The sequence below is a fragment of the Gobio gobio genome (assembly GCF_949357685.1).
Source record: "Gobio gobio genome assembly, chromosome: 13".
NCBI classification, from domain to species: Eukaryota; Metazoa; Chordata; class Actinopteri; order Cypriniformes; family Gobionidae; genus Gobio; species Gobio gobio.
The window spans coordinates 7,416,807-7,436,791 of NC_137106.1; the positions used below are offsets into that span (position 1 = coordinate 7,416,807).

The 19,985-nt window shown below is 37.0% G+C and overlaps 1 protein-coding gene across 5 annotated transcripts in view; it reads left to right on the plus strand.

The window, feature by feature from the left end:
* daam2 (dishevelled associated activator of morphogenesis 2) overlaps positions 1–19,985 on the plus strand; it is a 143,450-nt gene that overhangs the window by 45,731 nt on the left and 77,734 nt on the right. For all 5 annotated transcript variants that reach the window (XM_079832457.1, XM_079832458.1, XM_079832460.1 and 2 more), the window contains exon 2: positions 7,466–7,697. In XM_079832457.1, coding sequence (XP_079688583.1) covers positions 7,530–7,697 — 168 coding nt within the window. In that variant the 5' untranslated portion in view covers positions 7,466–7,529. The remainder of the gene's footprint in view (positions 1–7,465; positions 7,698–19,985) is intronic.

Consider the following 19,985-nt stretch of genomic DNA (forward strand, 5'->3'; position numbering starts at 1 on the left):
TGTGGGGATTCTGTAGAGACGAGTCGAGTAACACTTAGGTTAAAGATCAGGGCATTTAAGGAGGTCATCATCCAGGAGTTAAACGTGAATTTATCATAAACTTGTACTCTCCATGCCAAGAAGCAATCAGAGCAGATACTTAACATTTATGGAGGACATACTAAGTACTAGAATATCATAAATTTGTTAAATTACATCTAGGGTCTACTCATTTCTGCAATCCTTAATTTAAACTAAATTGGCTGATTTTACTTATTTTACGGATATTAATGACATTTATATGTATCTGGTTTTATTAAGTATATGTTTAATACATTTAAATATTGCCATCTTTCCATGAATTGTATTAGTGATCATTAAGAAAACACATATATTGTTTTTGTTCAGAGGGGGTGTACTTATTTATTTATATATTTATTTATTTATTTATTTATTTAAATATTTATTTATTTAAATATTTATTTATTTATTTATTTAAATATTTATTTATTTATTTAAATATTTATTTAAATATTTATTTAAATATTTATTTAAATATTTATTTAAATATTTAAATATTTTTATATTTAAATATTTATTTATTTATTTATTTAAATATTTTTTTATTTAAATATTTATTAATTTAATTTATTTAAATATTTATTTATATAAATAAATAAATAAATAAGTACACCCCCTCTGAACAAAAACAATATATGTATTTTCTTAATGATCACTAATACAATTAATGGAAAGATGGCAATATTTAAATGTATTAAACATATACTTAATAAAACCAGATACATATAATGTCATTAATATCCGTAAAATAAGTAAATCAGCCAATTTAGTTTAAATGAAGGATTGCAGAAATGAGTACACCCTAGATGTAATTTAACATATGTATGATATTCTAGTACTTAGTATGTCCTCCATAAATGTTAAGTATCTGCTCTGATTGCTTCTTGGCATGGAGAGTACAAGTTTATGATAAATTGTCACGTTTAACTCCTGGATGATGACCTCCTTAAATGCCCTGATCTTTAACCTAAGTGTTACTCGACTCGTCTCTACAGAATCCCCACAGGTGCTTCAGAGTGTTAAGACTGGGTTAAATACATGTCCACAGAAGGGTTTTCACCTTGGGAGAATGCATATCGTCATTGTCATTTTGAAAAATTACCCAACAATGTAGGGAACGAGGAGAGGTTAGCATCTTCTGTTTCAAGTTTTTATCAAGTTTTATATATATATACACTCCATTTAATACATGTCTATTAATAATATAATAAAATTCTACATGAATACCCCACATTTCTGCCACAATCCTATGGTGCAGTTAGTGTTACTACAGTAGATCCATGATAAAGGATGGCGATTTGTAGATTTAAACGTTGTTCTGACTATGATTGTGCACAGTGTTGCTCCTGTTTGTCAGCACTATTTTATCTATCTTTAAACTAGTATAAATCACAGAGACATTTTTGTTCTTCTATGAATTCAAGCGCTTCTCCCTGGATCTCACAGCACTGTTTAGTGGTCATGTGACCGAGAGCGATCAACGAGTAAACGCATCTGCTCTGGTACGCTTGCACTGCCGTTTGATATTCGAGCCTAACGGATTAACGGTCCGTTGGGCGCAGTTCAAATGAGTAGTGCTGTTTCATTCTGCTTTTGACACATTGTATCAAACATTTATCAAACTATTTTTACCATTTTATTGAGGAAAATTATACCGCAATAATTACCGTTTTATTGCCCAGCCCTAGTTGAAGGTACTAATCCGAAGTATGAACAAAAATAATAGTGATGGTCATTGGTCACCAATAAGTAAATACTGACCTAATTCATCTATTCAGTGTTAAAAAATTCATTGTATTTGACTGTACACCATTTTTAAAGGGTTAGTTCACCCAAAAATTAAAATTCTGTCATTAATGACTTACCCTCATGTCGTTCAACACCCATAAGACCATCTTCGGAACACAAATGAAGATATTTTAGTTGAAATCCGATGGCTCAGAAAGGCCTCCATTGGCAGCAATGACATTTGTACTTACAAGACCCATAAAAGGTACTAAAGACGTCGTTACAAAGTCCATCTCACTACAGTGGTTCTACAATCATTTTATGAAGCTACAAGAATAGTTTTTGTGCGCAAAAAAACTAAACAAAATAACGACTTTATCCAACCAGTGCTTGTTTTCCGTCTAGGCCTCTGATGTGAACTCCACGACGCATGTGCGAGCATTTGACGTAGCGCCGGCATTCGGCAATCCAGGAAATGCACACTTTAGCGCCATTTTTACCACCACGCCAAGACCTAAAGTACGATCAATGTAGAATTCAACTTCTTATATACGGCGCGTCTTCCTCTGCTTCCGGGTCATGTGTCAGAACGCTGGCTCTATTCTTGCGCATGCGTCGTGGTGCTTCGCGAGTTCACGTCAGAGCCCTACACGGAAGACAAGCACTGGTTGAATAAAGTCGTTATTTTGTTTAGTTTTTTTGCGCACAAAAACTATTCTCGTCACTTCATAAAATGATTGTAGAACCACTGTAGTGAGATGGACTTTGTAATGACGTCTTTAGTACCTTTTATGGGTCTTGTGAGTGCAAATGTAATTGTTGCCAATGGAGGCCCTTCAGAGCCATCGGATTTCAACTAAAATATCTTCATTTGTGTTCCGAAGATGAACGGAGGTCTAACGGGTGTCGAACGACATGAGGGTAAGTCATTAATGACAGAATTTTCCTTTTTGGGTGAACTAACCCTTTAAGGCAGGTCAGTTGAAATAATAATTTCACTAACTAGCTAATTTAAGTTGAGTTGAATATGGAGGTATGTTATTGAGAGGAAAAGTTGAAAAGGGAAAGGCACATTTTTTTGCTAAATCACAAATCTTCCCTGAGACTGATGCTGTTGAATCACACAAGCAAGAAATAATAATGCAGGAGATAGAAACCAGTGGAGCAGTGTGTGTGTGAGAGGGAAACGCTCCTCCCTCTCTCCTCCACTGACCTACTTCCAGCAGCACACAGGATGATGTTGATGTAGTCATGAGCTGAATGAGAAATGGCAACAGCTAACATTCCCCCCTCCCACCCCGACTCTTTCCCCAGTTCCCAGTCTCGCTTTATACACCACTGCCCACACAGTTTACCCATCATGCCTTACCTTGTGGCATAAATGTATAAGAGGCCGCATGAACGTTATTATGCGACTCCTGCTGGAGATGGTATAAGGAGGAGGAGACGGACTACTTGTTGAAAAATGAATGGGGAAAAAATGGAAGCTGGAAGTCCTGTCTTTCATTTGCAAGAGCCAGTCACCTTTTCTTTTGCCCGAAGTGAGTTGGCTTTCTACTGCATGCGTAGGCAGTATCTCAACCTCATAATATAAATGATTGAATGTTTTATCGCTGCACAAAAATCTCTCCTCATCATTACGAGCATCTGACACTTGACATCACGCTAAATTATTGAAGTTAGTTTCTAAATTTATCTCAATGGCAAGGCCGTAACCATGTCTTGTACACATTTATGTTTATAAAGCATAAAAAACTTTTTGGGACTATTTGCAAATAATATTTGCATCAATTTGCATCAAATATATCGTTAGCCTCGAGATTCTTCCTGATAGTGAATAAATCCATAGATCCGCTGTTAACATTCGAAGTCGAAGTTTTGTAAACCGTGTCGAAGTTTACAGGTTCTAATCCGCCCTCATATAGTTTTTTTTCTTCATTAAAATCAAAGATGTTAAATTATTGTATATTAAGAGTCCCTGCAATGGCATTAAGCGATAGATTGACGCGCTTGTCTGTGTGAAGACTGTGAACGAGCCAAAAGAGAATGTAAACGCCGCCTACTTTGATTTGATTGGCCATCTCAATCATTTTGACAATTCGTCCATTTCTAACTATTATTTTCTCAATGTCTATGGTGGTTATGGCCCTGCTCAGTGGGAATATCTTTGTTGCGTTCATGTATTCACAATGTTGTCTGCTTTATTAATAAAAAAGGGTTCATATCCTTCAAGTACATTGGCAGAACACCTCTAATAGTCAGTCTCTGCTTCCTTTAAAGTATGCAGATGAAAGCCTTTACTGATGTTCTATCCTGCACTAAAATAAGCATTTATTTGAGAGCTGTACAAGAAAACTGCATGAAGAATTTATGTAGAAGCTATAAAAAATAACTGTTTATGGTTATGCAGTGATGTGAATGATACATTATTCATGGTCTTTAGGGGAGCTTGATATATATTTCCTAGGGATTAAAAATCATAAGGAATTCAGTTCCAGTTCTTTAAGATTCCCTTAACAATTATTGTTGTCAATTGTTGTATGTAACCAGTGACAATCTGGAAGATGAGATTTTAATTTATGAATTATTTATTGGCAACTACTGGGAAGATGGTGGTCTAGTGGGTTAAACCTCTGAACTGGTTTGATCCCAGCAGTTGCCACCAGTGTGTCCTTGAGCAAGGGACGCAAGGGATTGTCCGTGTATTAAATGCACTGCAAGTCGCTTTGGATAAAAGTGTCTGCCAAATGTAAATGTACCGTAGTCTTTCTTTTCTAGTCTTTTCCATGATACATTTATTTTGCTGTGGTACTGTACATTAGGTGCAAAGTAGGAAACACTATCTGAGTATATTAGTAGTATTAGTAGTATTCATATTACTAGTTTTGTGTTCTGTCTGCATCAACCTGCTTTGGTTAACATGGTTTTACTTAATTTGGGCTGATTTAGATGGTCGATCAGCTCAAGCTGGCAGATCATCTTGGACAAGCTTGTTGGAGCTACTAGACCATCTTGGACTAAAAATCCAGCTACCATATTATGTCATACTGTGTTGGTTTTTGGTTTTTGTGAGATGTACTTGCACTTGTCTTGTAGGGTTTGAGAAATAATCTGAAATAAACGAGCCTGACACTTTTATTTCCTTGACACAATTTTTTTGGTAAGCTCAATGGAAACTACTACCATTCTGAATATGGTGGACGTACTTGTGAGAACAGCGAGTCTAAGAACGCTGGGCTTGTTTCCCTCTTGTGTTTTCTCCGTTCCGGTGAGTGTGATGGGTACGGCCGCCTCTTATGGCAATTACTCATGCCCTCCCTCGCTTTCCTTCTCTTTTACCATTGGCGATCATTGTAGCCTGGAAACAGAGAGGTCTTTGTAGCGCCCTGGGGGTTATGCCAGCACATCCAGAGAGGTGCCAGGAGGTTCCATTCTCTATGCCCACATGGACCGAAGAAGCATTGGAGAGGGATGAGAGTTGTTGCTTTTCAGAGTCCCAGCTCCTTCATTGGCCACTCCACACAGCTGAGGGTTTTCAGCCTGTAAAACAACAGCTTCTGTCTTTCATTGATGTTCCCATTCTGATGTTGAGCAATTAAAGCTGCCGGGCGGCTGTGAAATTTAGATTCAGCATCAGTGAGGTACATCAATGCAGGGAAGAACATATTGGGCAGTATTGCGGGCTATTCTCAACTCTCAACATGACGCTTCATCTTCGCTTGAGAGTTGTTTTTGGGTTCCATTTCTGTGGTTGAACGCTGGACAAATGTATTCAGATTCTTGATGTTTATCCTAATGTTTTTAAATGCATTTAAATGTATGTGATATATGATAACAGGTATTTAATGAATGAAAAGGAAAATTCTGTCATTCATTTCTCAACTCTCATGTCATTCCAAACCTGTAAGACTTTCATTCATCTTCAGAACACAAATGAAGATCTTTTTGATGCAATTTGAGAGCTTTCTGTCCCTCCATTGACGGCTACACAACTACAACTTTGATGCCTCAAAAAGTTCATAAAGAGGTTAAACTACTGAACTCCTACGCAGAAGGTTAATGGTTTGTTCCCAGCAGTCGCCACCACCAGTGTGTCCTTGAGCAAGGCACTTTACTCCATGTTGCTCCAGGGCGATTGTCCCTGTAATAAGGGCACTGTAAGTCGCTTTGGATAAAAGCGTCTGCCAAATGCATAAATGTAAATGTTATGCAGTATGTTTGAGCTTCAGCGAGAACCAATGCAGTGTTTCCCACACAGACTAATTTGTGGCGGTACGCCACAGAATCAACACCGGCCGCCACATATTGCGCGTCGTTATTCATTAACTTTTTTAAATCTCACGCCAAACTGCCAAACCTGTTTTTGATATGAAAGTCTAAGCTTTTAAAATTGAATGCGAAATCTCCCGGCGGCGTGGGGTCACGTGGTTCACGGAGCTTCTAAACAAACCAGTGCTCTGTCAATGCATTTGAATGGCTTAAGCGGATACACAACAGTTTTACTATACAGGTATTTGCAGCAATTTTTTATTACGTCAACCATATTTACAGGATCATTTTATTATGGAGAGTGATGGAGAGGCAACATTGTTAACATTAATGTTAATGTTTTTCTTGTATTTAGCCCTCATTGCTTGCTAATTGGTCACACTCACTCATTGGTGGTCAAATGTGACCATACACCTGAACTATTTTTCAATTAAATAAATGTTCTATATTTTAGTTTAATAATAGTTATTGAATATTTTGAGGCTATATTTTGATACTAAATAGGCCTACTAATTGTGCAATAATTATAGTCCATTAATGTAAAAATACCACTAAATACCACTTAAAATATTTGTTTTAATTTATATTAGTGTGGTAATTAAGGTTAAAATAGAGAATCCAATGCAAAGAGGCAAATTAGAGTCATTTTGTGGCTGGAATAATCATCATTTTCATTTGTAAAGCCATGGTTTACCCTCTAGGTGCTATGTATAATAAATATACATGCATCTAGTCTGGTTGCTCAAAAAATATTGCAGATCGTAACTTCTTACTTATTTTTAGGATTTGCATTTGAATAAATATTTAGACATGATCAAACACTAGATTTCTTTAAATGTGAAATTTTAAAAGGGCAATAACTTACATCCTAATGTTTTTAATGATACTTATATAAGCAAACACAAGTGAATATTAATGAATGCAAGCTAATATAATTTAACCTAAGAAATAGTGCTAAAAAGACAAACTTTTTTTTCCTTATATGTACAGTAGGCTATATACATACGAATTGATACTGAATCAAGATCGAAATCGGTATTTGTGCCAATCACCAACTTCAGTGACAACCAATGAGGTTTGTTCTTGTGCGTCAAGCAGGTTCGGTTTGGCTTCTGTTTATGTTCGCTGATCATTGTTTATTGTTACTCTGTTGATTTGAACTAAACCGCTTGATTCATATGGATTCGTTTTACGATCTCTTTATCAACTTTTCGAAGCGTCAGTAGCTGCGTAGACTGTCTCAGCTCTCAGATTTCATTCAAAAGATTTTCATTTATGTTCTGAAGATGAATGAAAGTCATAAAGGTTTGGATCGACATGAGTACTCAACTAACCCTTTAACATGTAGTCATTTTGTGTGGTCCTAATTAAATCCTGATTGGCTCTTTTTTTTCTCTCTCTCTTTCAGATCATGCCCCCTAGATAGCAGACTCTTCACCCCTCTGGTTGTCGGCTCCTCCTGATTGGAGAGGATGCCTCCCCGGAAGCGCACGCGGCCCGCCCTGGGCTTCCTGTGCTGCTTCAGCAGCAGTGAACCCCCTGAGATCAACCTGAAAGACAGTGTCCCGCTGCAGCTGCTGGAGTTCAGTGCACCCATGCCCCCAGAGGAAGAACTGCATGCCCGCTTCTCTGAATTAGTGGTTAGTATCTGCTGGCTAGTCTGGTGGTCATGGTTTATGCCCTGAAATCGGTTTAATTTACTCCTAGATTCATTCAAAAAATCCATAATGTAACACACAAGTGGAAAATTTGAGAGGCTAACAGGGCGCAATCTGTGTCTCAGTGACTTTGCATAGTTTCCTAAAATTTAAGTGTTCCAAACTGATGTTAGAAATTGGATGCTGACTTGCATTATTGAGGTTTGGGCAATCGTACAATACTGATCTCCGCTGCTGCCAAACAACATGGGTTTTGGAGCATCTTGAATAATACTGTTTCAAGAACAAAGTAGGCCATGTAATCTTTAAATGACATAAATATCCCGTCAAAGGGATAGTTCACCATTAATGAAAAAAATACATAATTTACTCATCCTGGTGTTTCTAATTTCTAATGCCATATGCCCTTCTTTCTTTTATGGACCACAAAAAGCAGAATTTTTAAAACACACTTATCAATATAATGGCAGTGAATAGCGACCAGCATCAAGCTCTTAAAAAAAGATGCAGAAGTATCACAGAATGATCCCATGCGACACGTGTTCAAGTGTTCTAGGGTTATACGATATGAAATTCAATGTATTATTTAACGAAAATCCTGACCTTGGCCGTTGGTCTTCTGTGCATGGCTACACGACATGTGCATTTGTGACTCTATTGGTGACATCACTAACCCTAAAATTTACATAAACTCTTCCCCCGGGAACACACAACAAAGGGGGTGAGGCCATGTTGAGAAGAGGAAGAGTTGTTGAAATCGAGCACATTTAGGAGTCTGCTCAATCATTTCAATTTCAATACAGTACAAACACAAATGCAAGTCATAACCGTAATTATACTAAACTATACATGTTCAATCTTCATGCAGCATATATTCTCTGGCTCTGTGCGTCTTACAACAGTTCCCACACGAGTGATTTATAGATTATCATGACAGAATATGCCAATCAATGACTTGAAGATGGTTAACTCCACATCAGCTGCATAAATCCATCAACTAACCATTCAGAAACGTCATGTGTCATCCGTCATTGTCCGACTCCGGTTTGAACATAAAAGGCTGAACAGTTTCGGACATTTTCAGTGTGTGTCTGTGTGAGGTAATCGGAGCTGCTAACATGAGCTCTTGAAGCTCCACCCTCTTCCTGAAAGGGTGCCTGGAGCAGCAGCTCATTTGCATTTAAATGGACACTCACAAAAATGCTCCCCCTCAAAAAAGTGACAATTTTAACAAGCTATAAAAAATTATCTGTGGGGTATTTTGAGATAAAACTTCACATGCACTCTGGGGACATCAGAGACTTCACATCTGGTAAAAAGGGCCATTATAGGACCCCTTTAAATAATACATTAAGTTTCAGATCATATATTCTATCCACTGACATTATATGGACGAGTGTGAGCGGGGCATTTAAAAAAAAAAAAAACTCCTTTTGTGGTCCATAAAAGAAAGAATATATTTGAATAGATATGTTCATTAGAACAACACTAGGGTGCATAAATGATGACTTAATTTTCATTTTAGGGTGAGCTATCCCTTTAAGAGAGAACTGAGTTGCAAGAATATTTAATTTTCTTTTTCTGTCTGTCTCTCTTTTTCTGTCTGGCTCTTTTTCTGTCTTTCTCCACCCTGTATTTGAGCTAAAAACAGATTGTGGAAAGGAAAAAATGAATAAATAAAGCTGCTCATCATTTGGAGTCCAACATATGTGAGCTGTTAGTTAAATCACAGAAGCCTCATGCTTGATAAAGAAAGAAAGAAAATATTATATATAATATAATATAATATAATTAATATAATTAATTTAATTTAATATAATAAATATAATATAATATAATATAATATAATATAATATAATATAATATAATATAATATAATATAATATAATATAATATAATATAATATAATATAATATAAAATATAATGGGTTCAACTGAAAAAAGACTGCTCCATGCACCATTTTTTTCACTATGGATTAGCCAGGGCTCGACATTAACAACGCTTGTGTAAGTGGATTTTTTGAAAGGACAAGTGATTTAAAACGTCAAAAACAAAAAAATATCTTGGGACTCACCAAGAGTCTAGTGTCTTTCAGCCTCTCGAGGAGAAATCAAAACAAATGAGCCCTGCTCAAACAGAGAAACTCAGTTAATATACTGCAGTTAAAATTCAAAATGTGTAGTTTTTATATTTATAACATATGATAGAGTTAAACAACCCCACACGAGCAAGAGTGCTGTTTTCCTGAATACCACCACGATTGAAAATGTGACACTGATATTACAGTGCAGTTTGTAATATCAACAATTAATTAACATCAAGTCACTTACATTTTAGATGCAATATTGACTGTTTTTGTTCTATTTCTGCAGCGAAAATAGTTCCAAACAATGATTTCAGCAGAACCATAACTCATCTCACAGCAACGGTGTGTTACTGAATGATTCAGCCGTTTCAACGAATCGGCTCAATGAATCGCTCATTAAGACGGTCACCTGCCGCCACCTACTGGCGCTTTAGTTTCATGTTTAAACATTCTTTCCAACTTTTCTTATTTGTATTTTCAAAAAAATATTTACAACAATCTCATAACATTATTTAATGCTGTTGTAATTTTTCAGTATAAATACTTTTAATTTGATTGGTAACAGCCAATCTAGTTAATCTAGTTTAATTTATTGATCAAATGTAAGAATATAAAAGGAAAGCTGAAGCATAGCCTATATTTATAAGATTAGGGAAAAATGCCCTTTATAAAAGGTGAAAATATCACAAATATGCAGATTTAAAATATATCAAAGCTCATTGAACACCAGTGAGAATATTGCTTCAGAATAAATTACACACACGCACAAAAAAAGTAATAAAATAAAAAATTCCGGACAAGCACATTTTTTACTCGGACAAGTGAATGACAGATTTACTTGTCCGAAGAATAATCACCGTAACAGGCTTAATGTCGAACCCTGGATTAGCCCTCTCCATTTAAACAAACAAACAAACATGCCCTTGTTACTGCTCTGCCAAACATTTAAACACTGCACCGCATGTGGAGCAAAACTTGTCCATGTTCTGCAAAGACCAAACAAATACCCAAGTGACAGTTTTCCATATATGAGAGATATGTCAAATCATGCACTTGTTGCAATAATATGATAAATATTCTCACAAGAAGCTGGAAGAAACCTGACAGAACTGGGTCACTGTTGACAGGATTAACAGTTTTTTTGCAATATGATTCGAGTTTGAAGCATGCCAACAGAGGCCACCTCCGCTCGGTGATGAAGTTGTGCACAGACATGAATGTATTTTGGTTTACATTTAATATATAAACCTCTAGGGTTGCAAATTGGTGGTAATATATAAATAGGCAGTGGCGATTTACACTGAGTACAAAAATAGTTAGATGCTATTTACACTAAGTGCAAATAGTAGTATTTTCTTTGCACTAAATGTAAATAGTTGTTAGATACGATTTACACTTTGTGCAAATAGTGGCAGATACTGTTTGCACCTGAGATTTTTAAAGCCCTCCTATACACCTACTCCTTACCTGTTAATTTATTCCCGCTACTAAATAACTGTTAGGCACTTTATTTCCACTTTTATTTCAACTTACTCTCCATTCCACTACTCTTGTTATTAGCAGGATAATTTTTTTTAATTTTGTCTGGGTTAGTCAGAGTTAGTGTAAAATGTTACTTTTTGAATTTCCATCATAGTTTTAGATGTTCCTTCTATTTATTTAATATAATTACTGACAAAAACAACTCTCCCACCCCATAACATTAATGTAGGCCTTGTGCGCTACAGGAACACAAAAACAAACAGAGAAACAAAATTTTTGCTTTTAAAAGTAATGTTATCCAACACAACTACCATACTTTCCATAGATAAGATAAGTTTACTAGTCGTCATTTGATGAATTCTTTTACAACTTAAGGCTGCAACACAATATTTTGCCTACATAACATAAAAAACATAAAATTGCAAGTGACTCGGAGAGTTATTTTTTTACATGGGTCGTGCTTCGATGCGGCTCCTCTGTGTGATGAATGTACAGTTCATTGTACAGTCAAACCAAAAATTATTCAGACACCAGGTATAATTTTTTATATTTTTTTACTAGTATGTGCAGGACACTATAGTTTATTTGTGTAAGTGAGGATAGCAAAATAAAATAAACTGACATATTATACCCAACAATTATCGAGATGAATATGTTCTGACACAGTTCAACTCTGAGTTCTTGTAATATTTTATTACCATTTTCTAAACTATAGCGAATAAACTGAGATAATGTGAGAAAATATTGGTGTCTGAATACATTTGGGTTTGACTGTATGAGACATGAGAATAAGAAGTAAAACCTACTACTAAGTAACACATCTGCTTTTTTCTGTTCGGACCAAATTAAATTGTAAATGTTTTAAAATAAATCATGGGTTACTGACGTTTAGATCTAAGGATTGTTCAGTCTATATCAGTATCGGCCGATTATATGTTAATTTTTAAAATTATCGTCATCGGCCCAATAAGAAAAGTTGGCCAATATATTCTACCCAGTGGTTCTCAAACTTTTTATACCAAGTACCACCTCAGAAAATATTTGGCTCTCCAAGTACCACCATAATGACCAATATTAAAATACAGTGGCGTAGTAGGCCTAACTATTCAGCCACTGCTCTGCACAGTTAAAAAACTAGGCAGTTTATTCCTAATTCCTAAAGAATCTGTATTGTTGTCCGCCACTTTAACATTGTAAATACACAGTTTGTACATTAACACTGCACTGTGCTTACATACAGGTAACTAAAATAATTAAATAAAGATTATTAATTACATTTATTTAGTGAGTCCTCTGCGTACCAATAGAGGCAGCCTGAGTACCACTAGTGGTATTCGTACCACACTTTGAGAACCACTGTTCTTGCCGATAAATAATGTATTATTTATTTTACATGAGACACTTCAAATGGACACTGGTCGCCATGATGGTTTTGAATGAATTGAAATATGATTGGAATCAATTCAGTAATGGAAAACATGGGAGATGGCTTTTAATGGTGAGACTTTTGTTTTTGTAATCAGGCTCTCAAAAAGTATATCAAAATTTGGATTTAAATTTATCGGCCAATATATCGGTTATCGGCTTTAAAATATAAAGAATTATCGGCTATCGGTATCGGCCAAATGTTCATGGTGCATCCCTTGTTCAGTCATATTAGCTAGCTATCTATTGAGCCAAGGAAATTTCAACCATTCAGATCTCACCACCTCTCAAAAGCCATGGCGATATTTACTGTATTCTCATTTTAGCACGGGCGCTGTCGCTTTCCCTTTTTCCATAGACAAAAGTTACTATTGTTATTATTTTATAAGCTCACTATTGCTAATCGGATAGACATTTTGAACACTGATCACTGTCTTATGTTCTTGCTCAATAGCAGATTTATGTTATTTTTTTTAACCAAAAAAGTTGCACACTGGAGCTTTATTTTCAGCTGACTTGTATATCTGTTGTCTATTTTCACAATAGCTCTCTAGTCGGAGGATTTGAGAGCCATTTCCAGGCTTGAAAAGAAGAAAATCTTCCAACTGTTAACAGCTTTGGTCAATTCAAACAGTCATTGTGTCTGACTGCACTATAGAGTAAACGTGTAAGCAACTCTTCCATGCACATATGAGTTGTAAGCGTGACTGGAGTAATTCTGATTGAGTGTTTCATGATGGCGATAGATCATACGACAGGGTTGAGTGGATACAATCAATCAGCAACTTGTGGAACACAAAACCTCACGTCAATTTGCAGTTGTGTATCTTTATAATTTTGGGGGGGGCCAAATTGACACGTGGCCGCGTGCGTTCAGACAAATGTGAAAATGATCATGTTTTACTCTTCAGCTAAATGGCTCACACATTTGGATACAGCGGCCTCTTTGCAAACACATGGAATTTATTGGAAAGTTGTATGTTGTGGTTGTGTCTTGTATCTGTTTGTGTGTGTGTGTGGGTGGTTTCTGTTGTTGGCACATTGTCTTGAGTTTGAGTGCACTGTATTTGTGTGCATGTGTTTATCCACTCATGCGTGTTTACTTTTAAAAAATACTGGCTTTTTTGGTGAAATGGGCATGTGGGCCAGCTGTAGTGTAATGAGTTATGTGAAGACATGAAACAGGTCGGCTAATGCCTGAGGTAGACTGATATTACAGTTGAACGTAGAAATGAGCAGATGCATGAACAGATGAATGAACAGATGAAGAGTGTGTCCCTGCCATCAGAGAAAAAGAGAAACCTGAGAAGTCACAAAGTTTTGAGGGAAGAAGAACATGAAGCACAGAGAAAGATTGTATACGTTTAGTCTAAAGAGGCTGTCAATAACAGGATACAGTTAGCAAGTAACTTGGTGCATTCATTCAACTGTAATAGTCATAATTCAAAATAATCAGAATTCAACTGATGTGTCGTCACTTAAAGGCCAACTTCTTAACTGGCAAAATGGGCTTTCAATAAAACTTGGGTGCCTATTCAGTAGAAAGGCATGAAATTGGTGCTACCTGACTAGAGAATACAAAGAAAAAAGGCTGTTGTTGTCTTCCCTTGTGCCAAATACTTAGGAAAACTTCAACACCCATAATGCACTGGGCATGTTGCTGTCCAAGGCCACTCCCACCAGGATACCCTTACCATAATCAAATACCGCCTTGCTTTAGTAGGAAATTAGCCTGGATGCCAGCCGAACTTAGCCCAGCCCACAACATTTGAGCTCGGGCCGTTCGGTTGTCCAGAAAAAATGGCTTTTGGGGGGTAAAATATGTGTTATTTTGGCAGGGCTGCCTGCTAAAATTTGCATTCCTGGGTCTGTATATCACATAATTAGGGTCGCTTCAACCCGCTGACATGGCAACACAGTGCAGTTGAGTTCTGTTGACATTTGACAACTAACGTTATGCGTCGCTCCGTTGCTCTGATTGGTTGTAGGTCTATCCAATGGAGGTCTTTCCTGGTTCGGTTGAAACACGCCCCATAATCACAGCCCAACGGAGCAGTATCAGACTCATATTCTGACTAGAATTGAGTATGACGACGTCAGGCTAGTAGGAAATACTTTTAGGGCATGTTTACACGACAACAATGTACTAAAAATTTTAACGTTTTTCTTTTGCATTTTCTTTGCGTACAGATGACAACGTTTAGACTGGGTAAAACCAGCCGGATCTGCCATTTCGCCCTGCAGCTCAGGCTGGAAATCTGTACATTTTTCTATCTGCGGTGACCAATCACAAACTGGCTTATCCACCTGTCGTGTTATTGGCGGGTTAAACACGATGACGATAGAGAAGCTTTTTGTTTTTTCCGCTCCCCTGTTCTCTTCTTCCCATCTCCTGTAAAGGGGCAGATCTTGTTCCAAGTGCGATATGATTGTTACACACTGATTGCAGACTCTCTGATTTACCAAGTCAATCCAATTGCTTTTTTAACCCCTCGACGATGCTCAATGGCTTCTTTAGTTTAGCAAACAAATCGCTCAAGTTGGTGTAAATACCACTCACTTTCATGTTGTTTTTGCACAACCTGCATAAATCGATTGATGCCATTGCTGCTTCTGCGAACCACTGTTCAATGCTACAAACCAACATGTTTGTTGACACGTTTCCTGCCTGGAGTTTTCGCATCGCTCTGCATAGTACGTCACCTGGATCGTTGGTCTGATTGGTTGAAGGACTGTCCAATTGCGTACAGAGTCATTTGAACTATGCCCGTTGATCACGTCTCTTGTGCAGTAGAAAAAACAGAACAGACTCCCCAGACCAATGTTCAATCTTAAATTGAGCTTGGTCTGGTGATAGCCAGACGAGACAATGTTGTCAAAATGACACGCACGGATCCGCAAAAACGGCTAAAAATGCTGTATTATGCTGCCAGGCCAGTAGTTGGCGATGTCATTTTGTAAAGAAACACTACACGCCTATAGGCTCAATACACATGCGCATGAAGTCACAATTTTCACAAATTCACATTTTTGTAGTTTACACAGACACAATAACAGTATCGTTTTAAAAACTTGTGCTTTGAATCCCGTTTTCAAAAGTTTGCATTTTCAGGCCACCAAAATGCCTTTGACGTGTAAATGAATGTCCAAATTTCATAAAAAGTTTTCCGTTTTCAGTTGAAAATGGTTTTGTGCAAACGGCCCCTCAGTCATAGTGGGGTCGACTTGCGTTGTTTCATAATTCAGAGTTAACGTTTAGTGGGAGTGAGAAAAACCCTGCGTTTGAGGTTAACATTTCAAAGTTCACATGCCTATGCCTAACTGTTCTGTTGATGGCCCTCTGTCGATCCGACTGTCCGTGGGAAGGGAAATAAAAATCTGAAAGTATAAGCCCTGGAGCTGTCAAAAATCACGTTTATTTGTCAGCAAAAGTCTTAAACGTTATTTTCTCGATCCAGGTAACACAGAGAACACCGTAACAATACAAAAGCTTTATACATACCCATTATGACACGTAGGCATTTTTATATTTATGTACGCAGTAATAATCTTTTACATTTTAATCCTTTAATTTTTTATGTTTAAAAATGTTTGTGTGTGCTGCTGTGTGTGCAATAAGCAGTGTACGCGCGTTGTGCACCCGTCTATATGCTCATATTACTAACACACCCTTTAAATAACAAAAAAAATTCTGCGTTGTTTTCAGTTCCTCAATAGCAACGTGCCAACAATGGGCCTGAACACACCTGGTTTTCAGACCAGCCCGCCCATGGCCATACAAATGGGCGCGAATGCATTTGCTATTTAAACAACGTGGCGCTGGACGTGAAAATGAAAACTGAAAATGAAAACACTTGCGTCGCGCCTGGCGCTGCATTGCGTCCGGTGTATGATAGGGCCCTTAATTTAAATGACCCGCCTTCATTATGATATTCTGTTACACAATGCTTAGGACCACTGTATATCGCAACCGTTCCTTTTATAAGATTTTAATTGGCCGAGCAGTGTTTTGTCATTCCACTGTGTTTGTGGTGTTACAGAAAGGCAGCCAGTCTGTGTGCTCATTGTGGGATTTTTAATTTTTCAACAGTTACTGTCTTTTTTGTGTGTTATGAGTGAGTCACCGAATCAGTTGATTTCTTCAAAAACGCATTAATAAAACATACCTACTGTGTGTTGCTCAGAGACATGTTTCAGTTAATCCTGCTTTGGTTTTGCTGGGAAAAATAGCCATGTTAATTGAGGTGATGGGGCGTTTACAGCTTCATGTGGCTCACATGGGCGATTACCGTATGAATAGGCTGCGCTGCACGTGGGTGTGGTCACATTACAGATAATCAGCAGGACGTGAGAAACTGTACTTCTCGTTGATTTCGTATGGACAGAATATTTGTTTTCTATATGACTTACTTCATTTAACCTTCCTGTTACACTCAAATCTGATAACGTTTATTTCCCACCGGGGTCAATTGGACCCCAGCAATTTAAACCTCCAGAATATTTTATAAAGGTTTATGTTTCCAGTAATTTATGTGTTTTTGTTGACTACTTGCGCTGTTTATGTTGTTGGTCCTAATATCAGCATGACCACATTACCTGTGGACACGTGCCAAAGGGCCTTGCGGATATTCAGAACAACAGAGCTCTTATTAATATTGCAATATTGCTTGGTTAATTCTTGCATACACAGCCGTTGCAGATGCCTGATTAGTCAGACAGTGTTTTTCAAATAAAATAACAAGTGAAGATCACAGAATATAACATGGCATAATAACGGTGCAGCCCTTTCCCTCCTTTCGGATGCCCAGCCTTCCTGGAGTGGACAGGTCAGAGATGTGTCTCTTCCTCATTTCCGTGGCTGAGAGCTTTGGGTGTGGTGGGATCAGCCAATTAACTTCCTGACTACTGCTGCCACCTCAGTGTCCTCAGTCAACCTCTCTGTCCTCGCACCGTGAATCAGCTGATTAGATCTGGATGAGAAGGGAGTGGAACCGTAGAGGAAATGTGTGACTAATTAGGTTTGGTTTGTGCTGTCATTGTGAGAGATTTGTTTCTGCCAGTTTAGGAACGTCTGATTTACTGGAGTCAAGGTGAGACCCATCCTTAATGGGGTATTAATTTAAAGGCAAAATTGAATATTATTGAGAGAGTTTCTTTTGGAATTACACGTTTTTAGAGCCCTTATAGGAAAAGTGTATCCTAAAATACCAAAATCCAACTTCACTGAATCCCTGAATCACTGATTATTTTTCAATGAAACCTGTGAGCTGTATTGCATCTCTTCAAAAGTCATATGTTATCCTTCATCATCGCCTGTCATGTAATTTAAATATTGTACAGATACAATTATAGTTTTGTTGCCTAGAATGAGATGCACAAGAAACAACTAGGTTTAACATCACTAACATCAGGCCTGGCTTTATGGCACGTATTACTATTCCTCTAAGTTGTTCTTCCTTCATTTTTTTGTCTTGCTTGATTATGATGCATGGTGCTCTCTGCTTGGTCACTACTGGCTGGAACAGTTTCCTGTCAGTCCTCTGTGGGCCACATATGACTTCCTTCCATTTTGACCATCTCTAAATCTTTCCCTCACTACGTCTTTCCTGCACCTCCCTCTTTTTAACTCTGCCTTTTTCCTTGTTCCCTCTCTCACTATTATTGCATGCCCATGGCTCTATAGAGAACCTGCACAATTGTGAATGGAATTGAAACTCAATCCCTGAAGCCTAATCTAGAGTTCTAGTGGACAAATAAAATGACTAGAATGATAGAATGAAATGTATTTCATTAAGTGTAATTATTATATAATTAATTATCTTATTTTCAGTATAAATTACCCATAAGTGTGATCATATTTAACTTTATACATTTTAATATATATTATTTAAATGATATTAAAACAAATACATTTTCCTTTTTGCGGACCATTATGAAAGAGCCCTTATTTTTCCAGAATTTTCAAATTTGCTCAGTATATTGTATAATCAATTGAGTTAACTTTTCATGACAAATGTTGATATGTTTGGTCTTGGCTGAAAAGATCTTCTACGCTGCTTCTACTACAGTATGCCAATAAATACATGTCACGCTGCTGTGAGTAAGTAAGATATGCTGCTGCCGTACAATGGCATATGTGAGTTGCATGTAGCAGATGTATACAGGTGGGGAAGAGCTGGGGAAGGTGGAGAGCTACGTGCTGCAAACTGCTATGCAGATGCTGAGCTGCAAGCTCATTGCTAACCGTTACAGCAGGAACCAATCAGCTGGGCCCTATAGATAATGATGTGATTACGAGCAGATTGAGTAATGGATCTGCACCATCTAAAGTTTCATGACAAACTTTGTATTTATTTTAAAAAGTTTTGGGTGAGAAAATGGATGAGGTTGACATTTTGTGGTAATTTGAGTAAAACTTTTTTTGATGGATTAACAAATTAATTTGAAGGTATTAGAGAAATTTGTCAGAATTGCATTCTACATACACTGTAAAAAGAAAAACTTTTTCCACCATAGATTTAAAGGTTCTTGGTAGGGATGCACGATATATCGGCCACCATATCGGTATCGGCCGATATATGTTAATTTTTAATGTTAACGCTATTGGCCCGATAAGAAAATTTGGCCAATAATGGATTATTTCCTTCTGGCTTCCACTGAGACACTTCATGACTGTTCGCCATGATGGTTTTGAGACGCTTGAAAGATTGGAATCACTTCGAAAAGGAAAATACAGTTAAGCAACATGTCTGAAATATAGGCTACATAAAATTATAATGAGAACATTATAATTGTGTGCTTGGGACATGGATTTTAATGGTGAGACTTTTGTTTTTGTAATCAGGCTCTCAAAAACTACATACAAATTTGGATTTAGATTCATCGGCCAATATAATATATATCGGCTTTCAAATATGAAGAATTATCGGTTATCAGTATCGACCAAAAGTTTTATATCGGTGCATCCCTAATGCACCCAGCTAATGTAAATTCCTAGCAATGTTGCTGATTTATTACATGGTTGTACTATTAGAGTAACAGGTATAGTTCATGACATTATAATGTTACCTACCTATGGTCATATTCCACTAAATCTGGCAACCAGTAAATATCAATGTTTCGTCTCTATTTTTATTAATTTTATTAACATATAAAACCTAGTTAATCTATTAATGTGAATCATTTTCACAGCTTGTGCTGTCTGTTACTTCATTAAAATGGTTAGATATTTTGGTTTTACTTTATTTTGATGGTCCCTTTAACACATTCTGTTGAC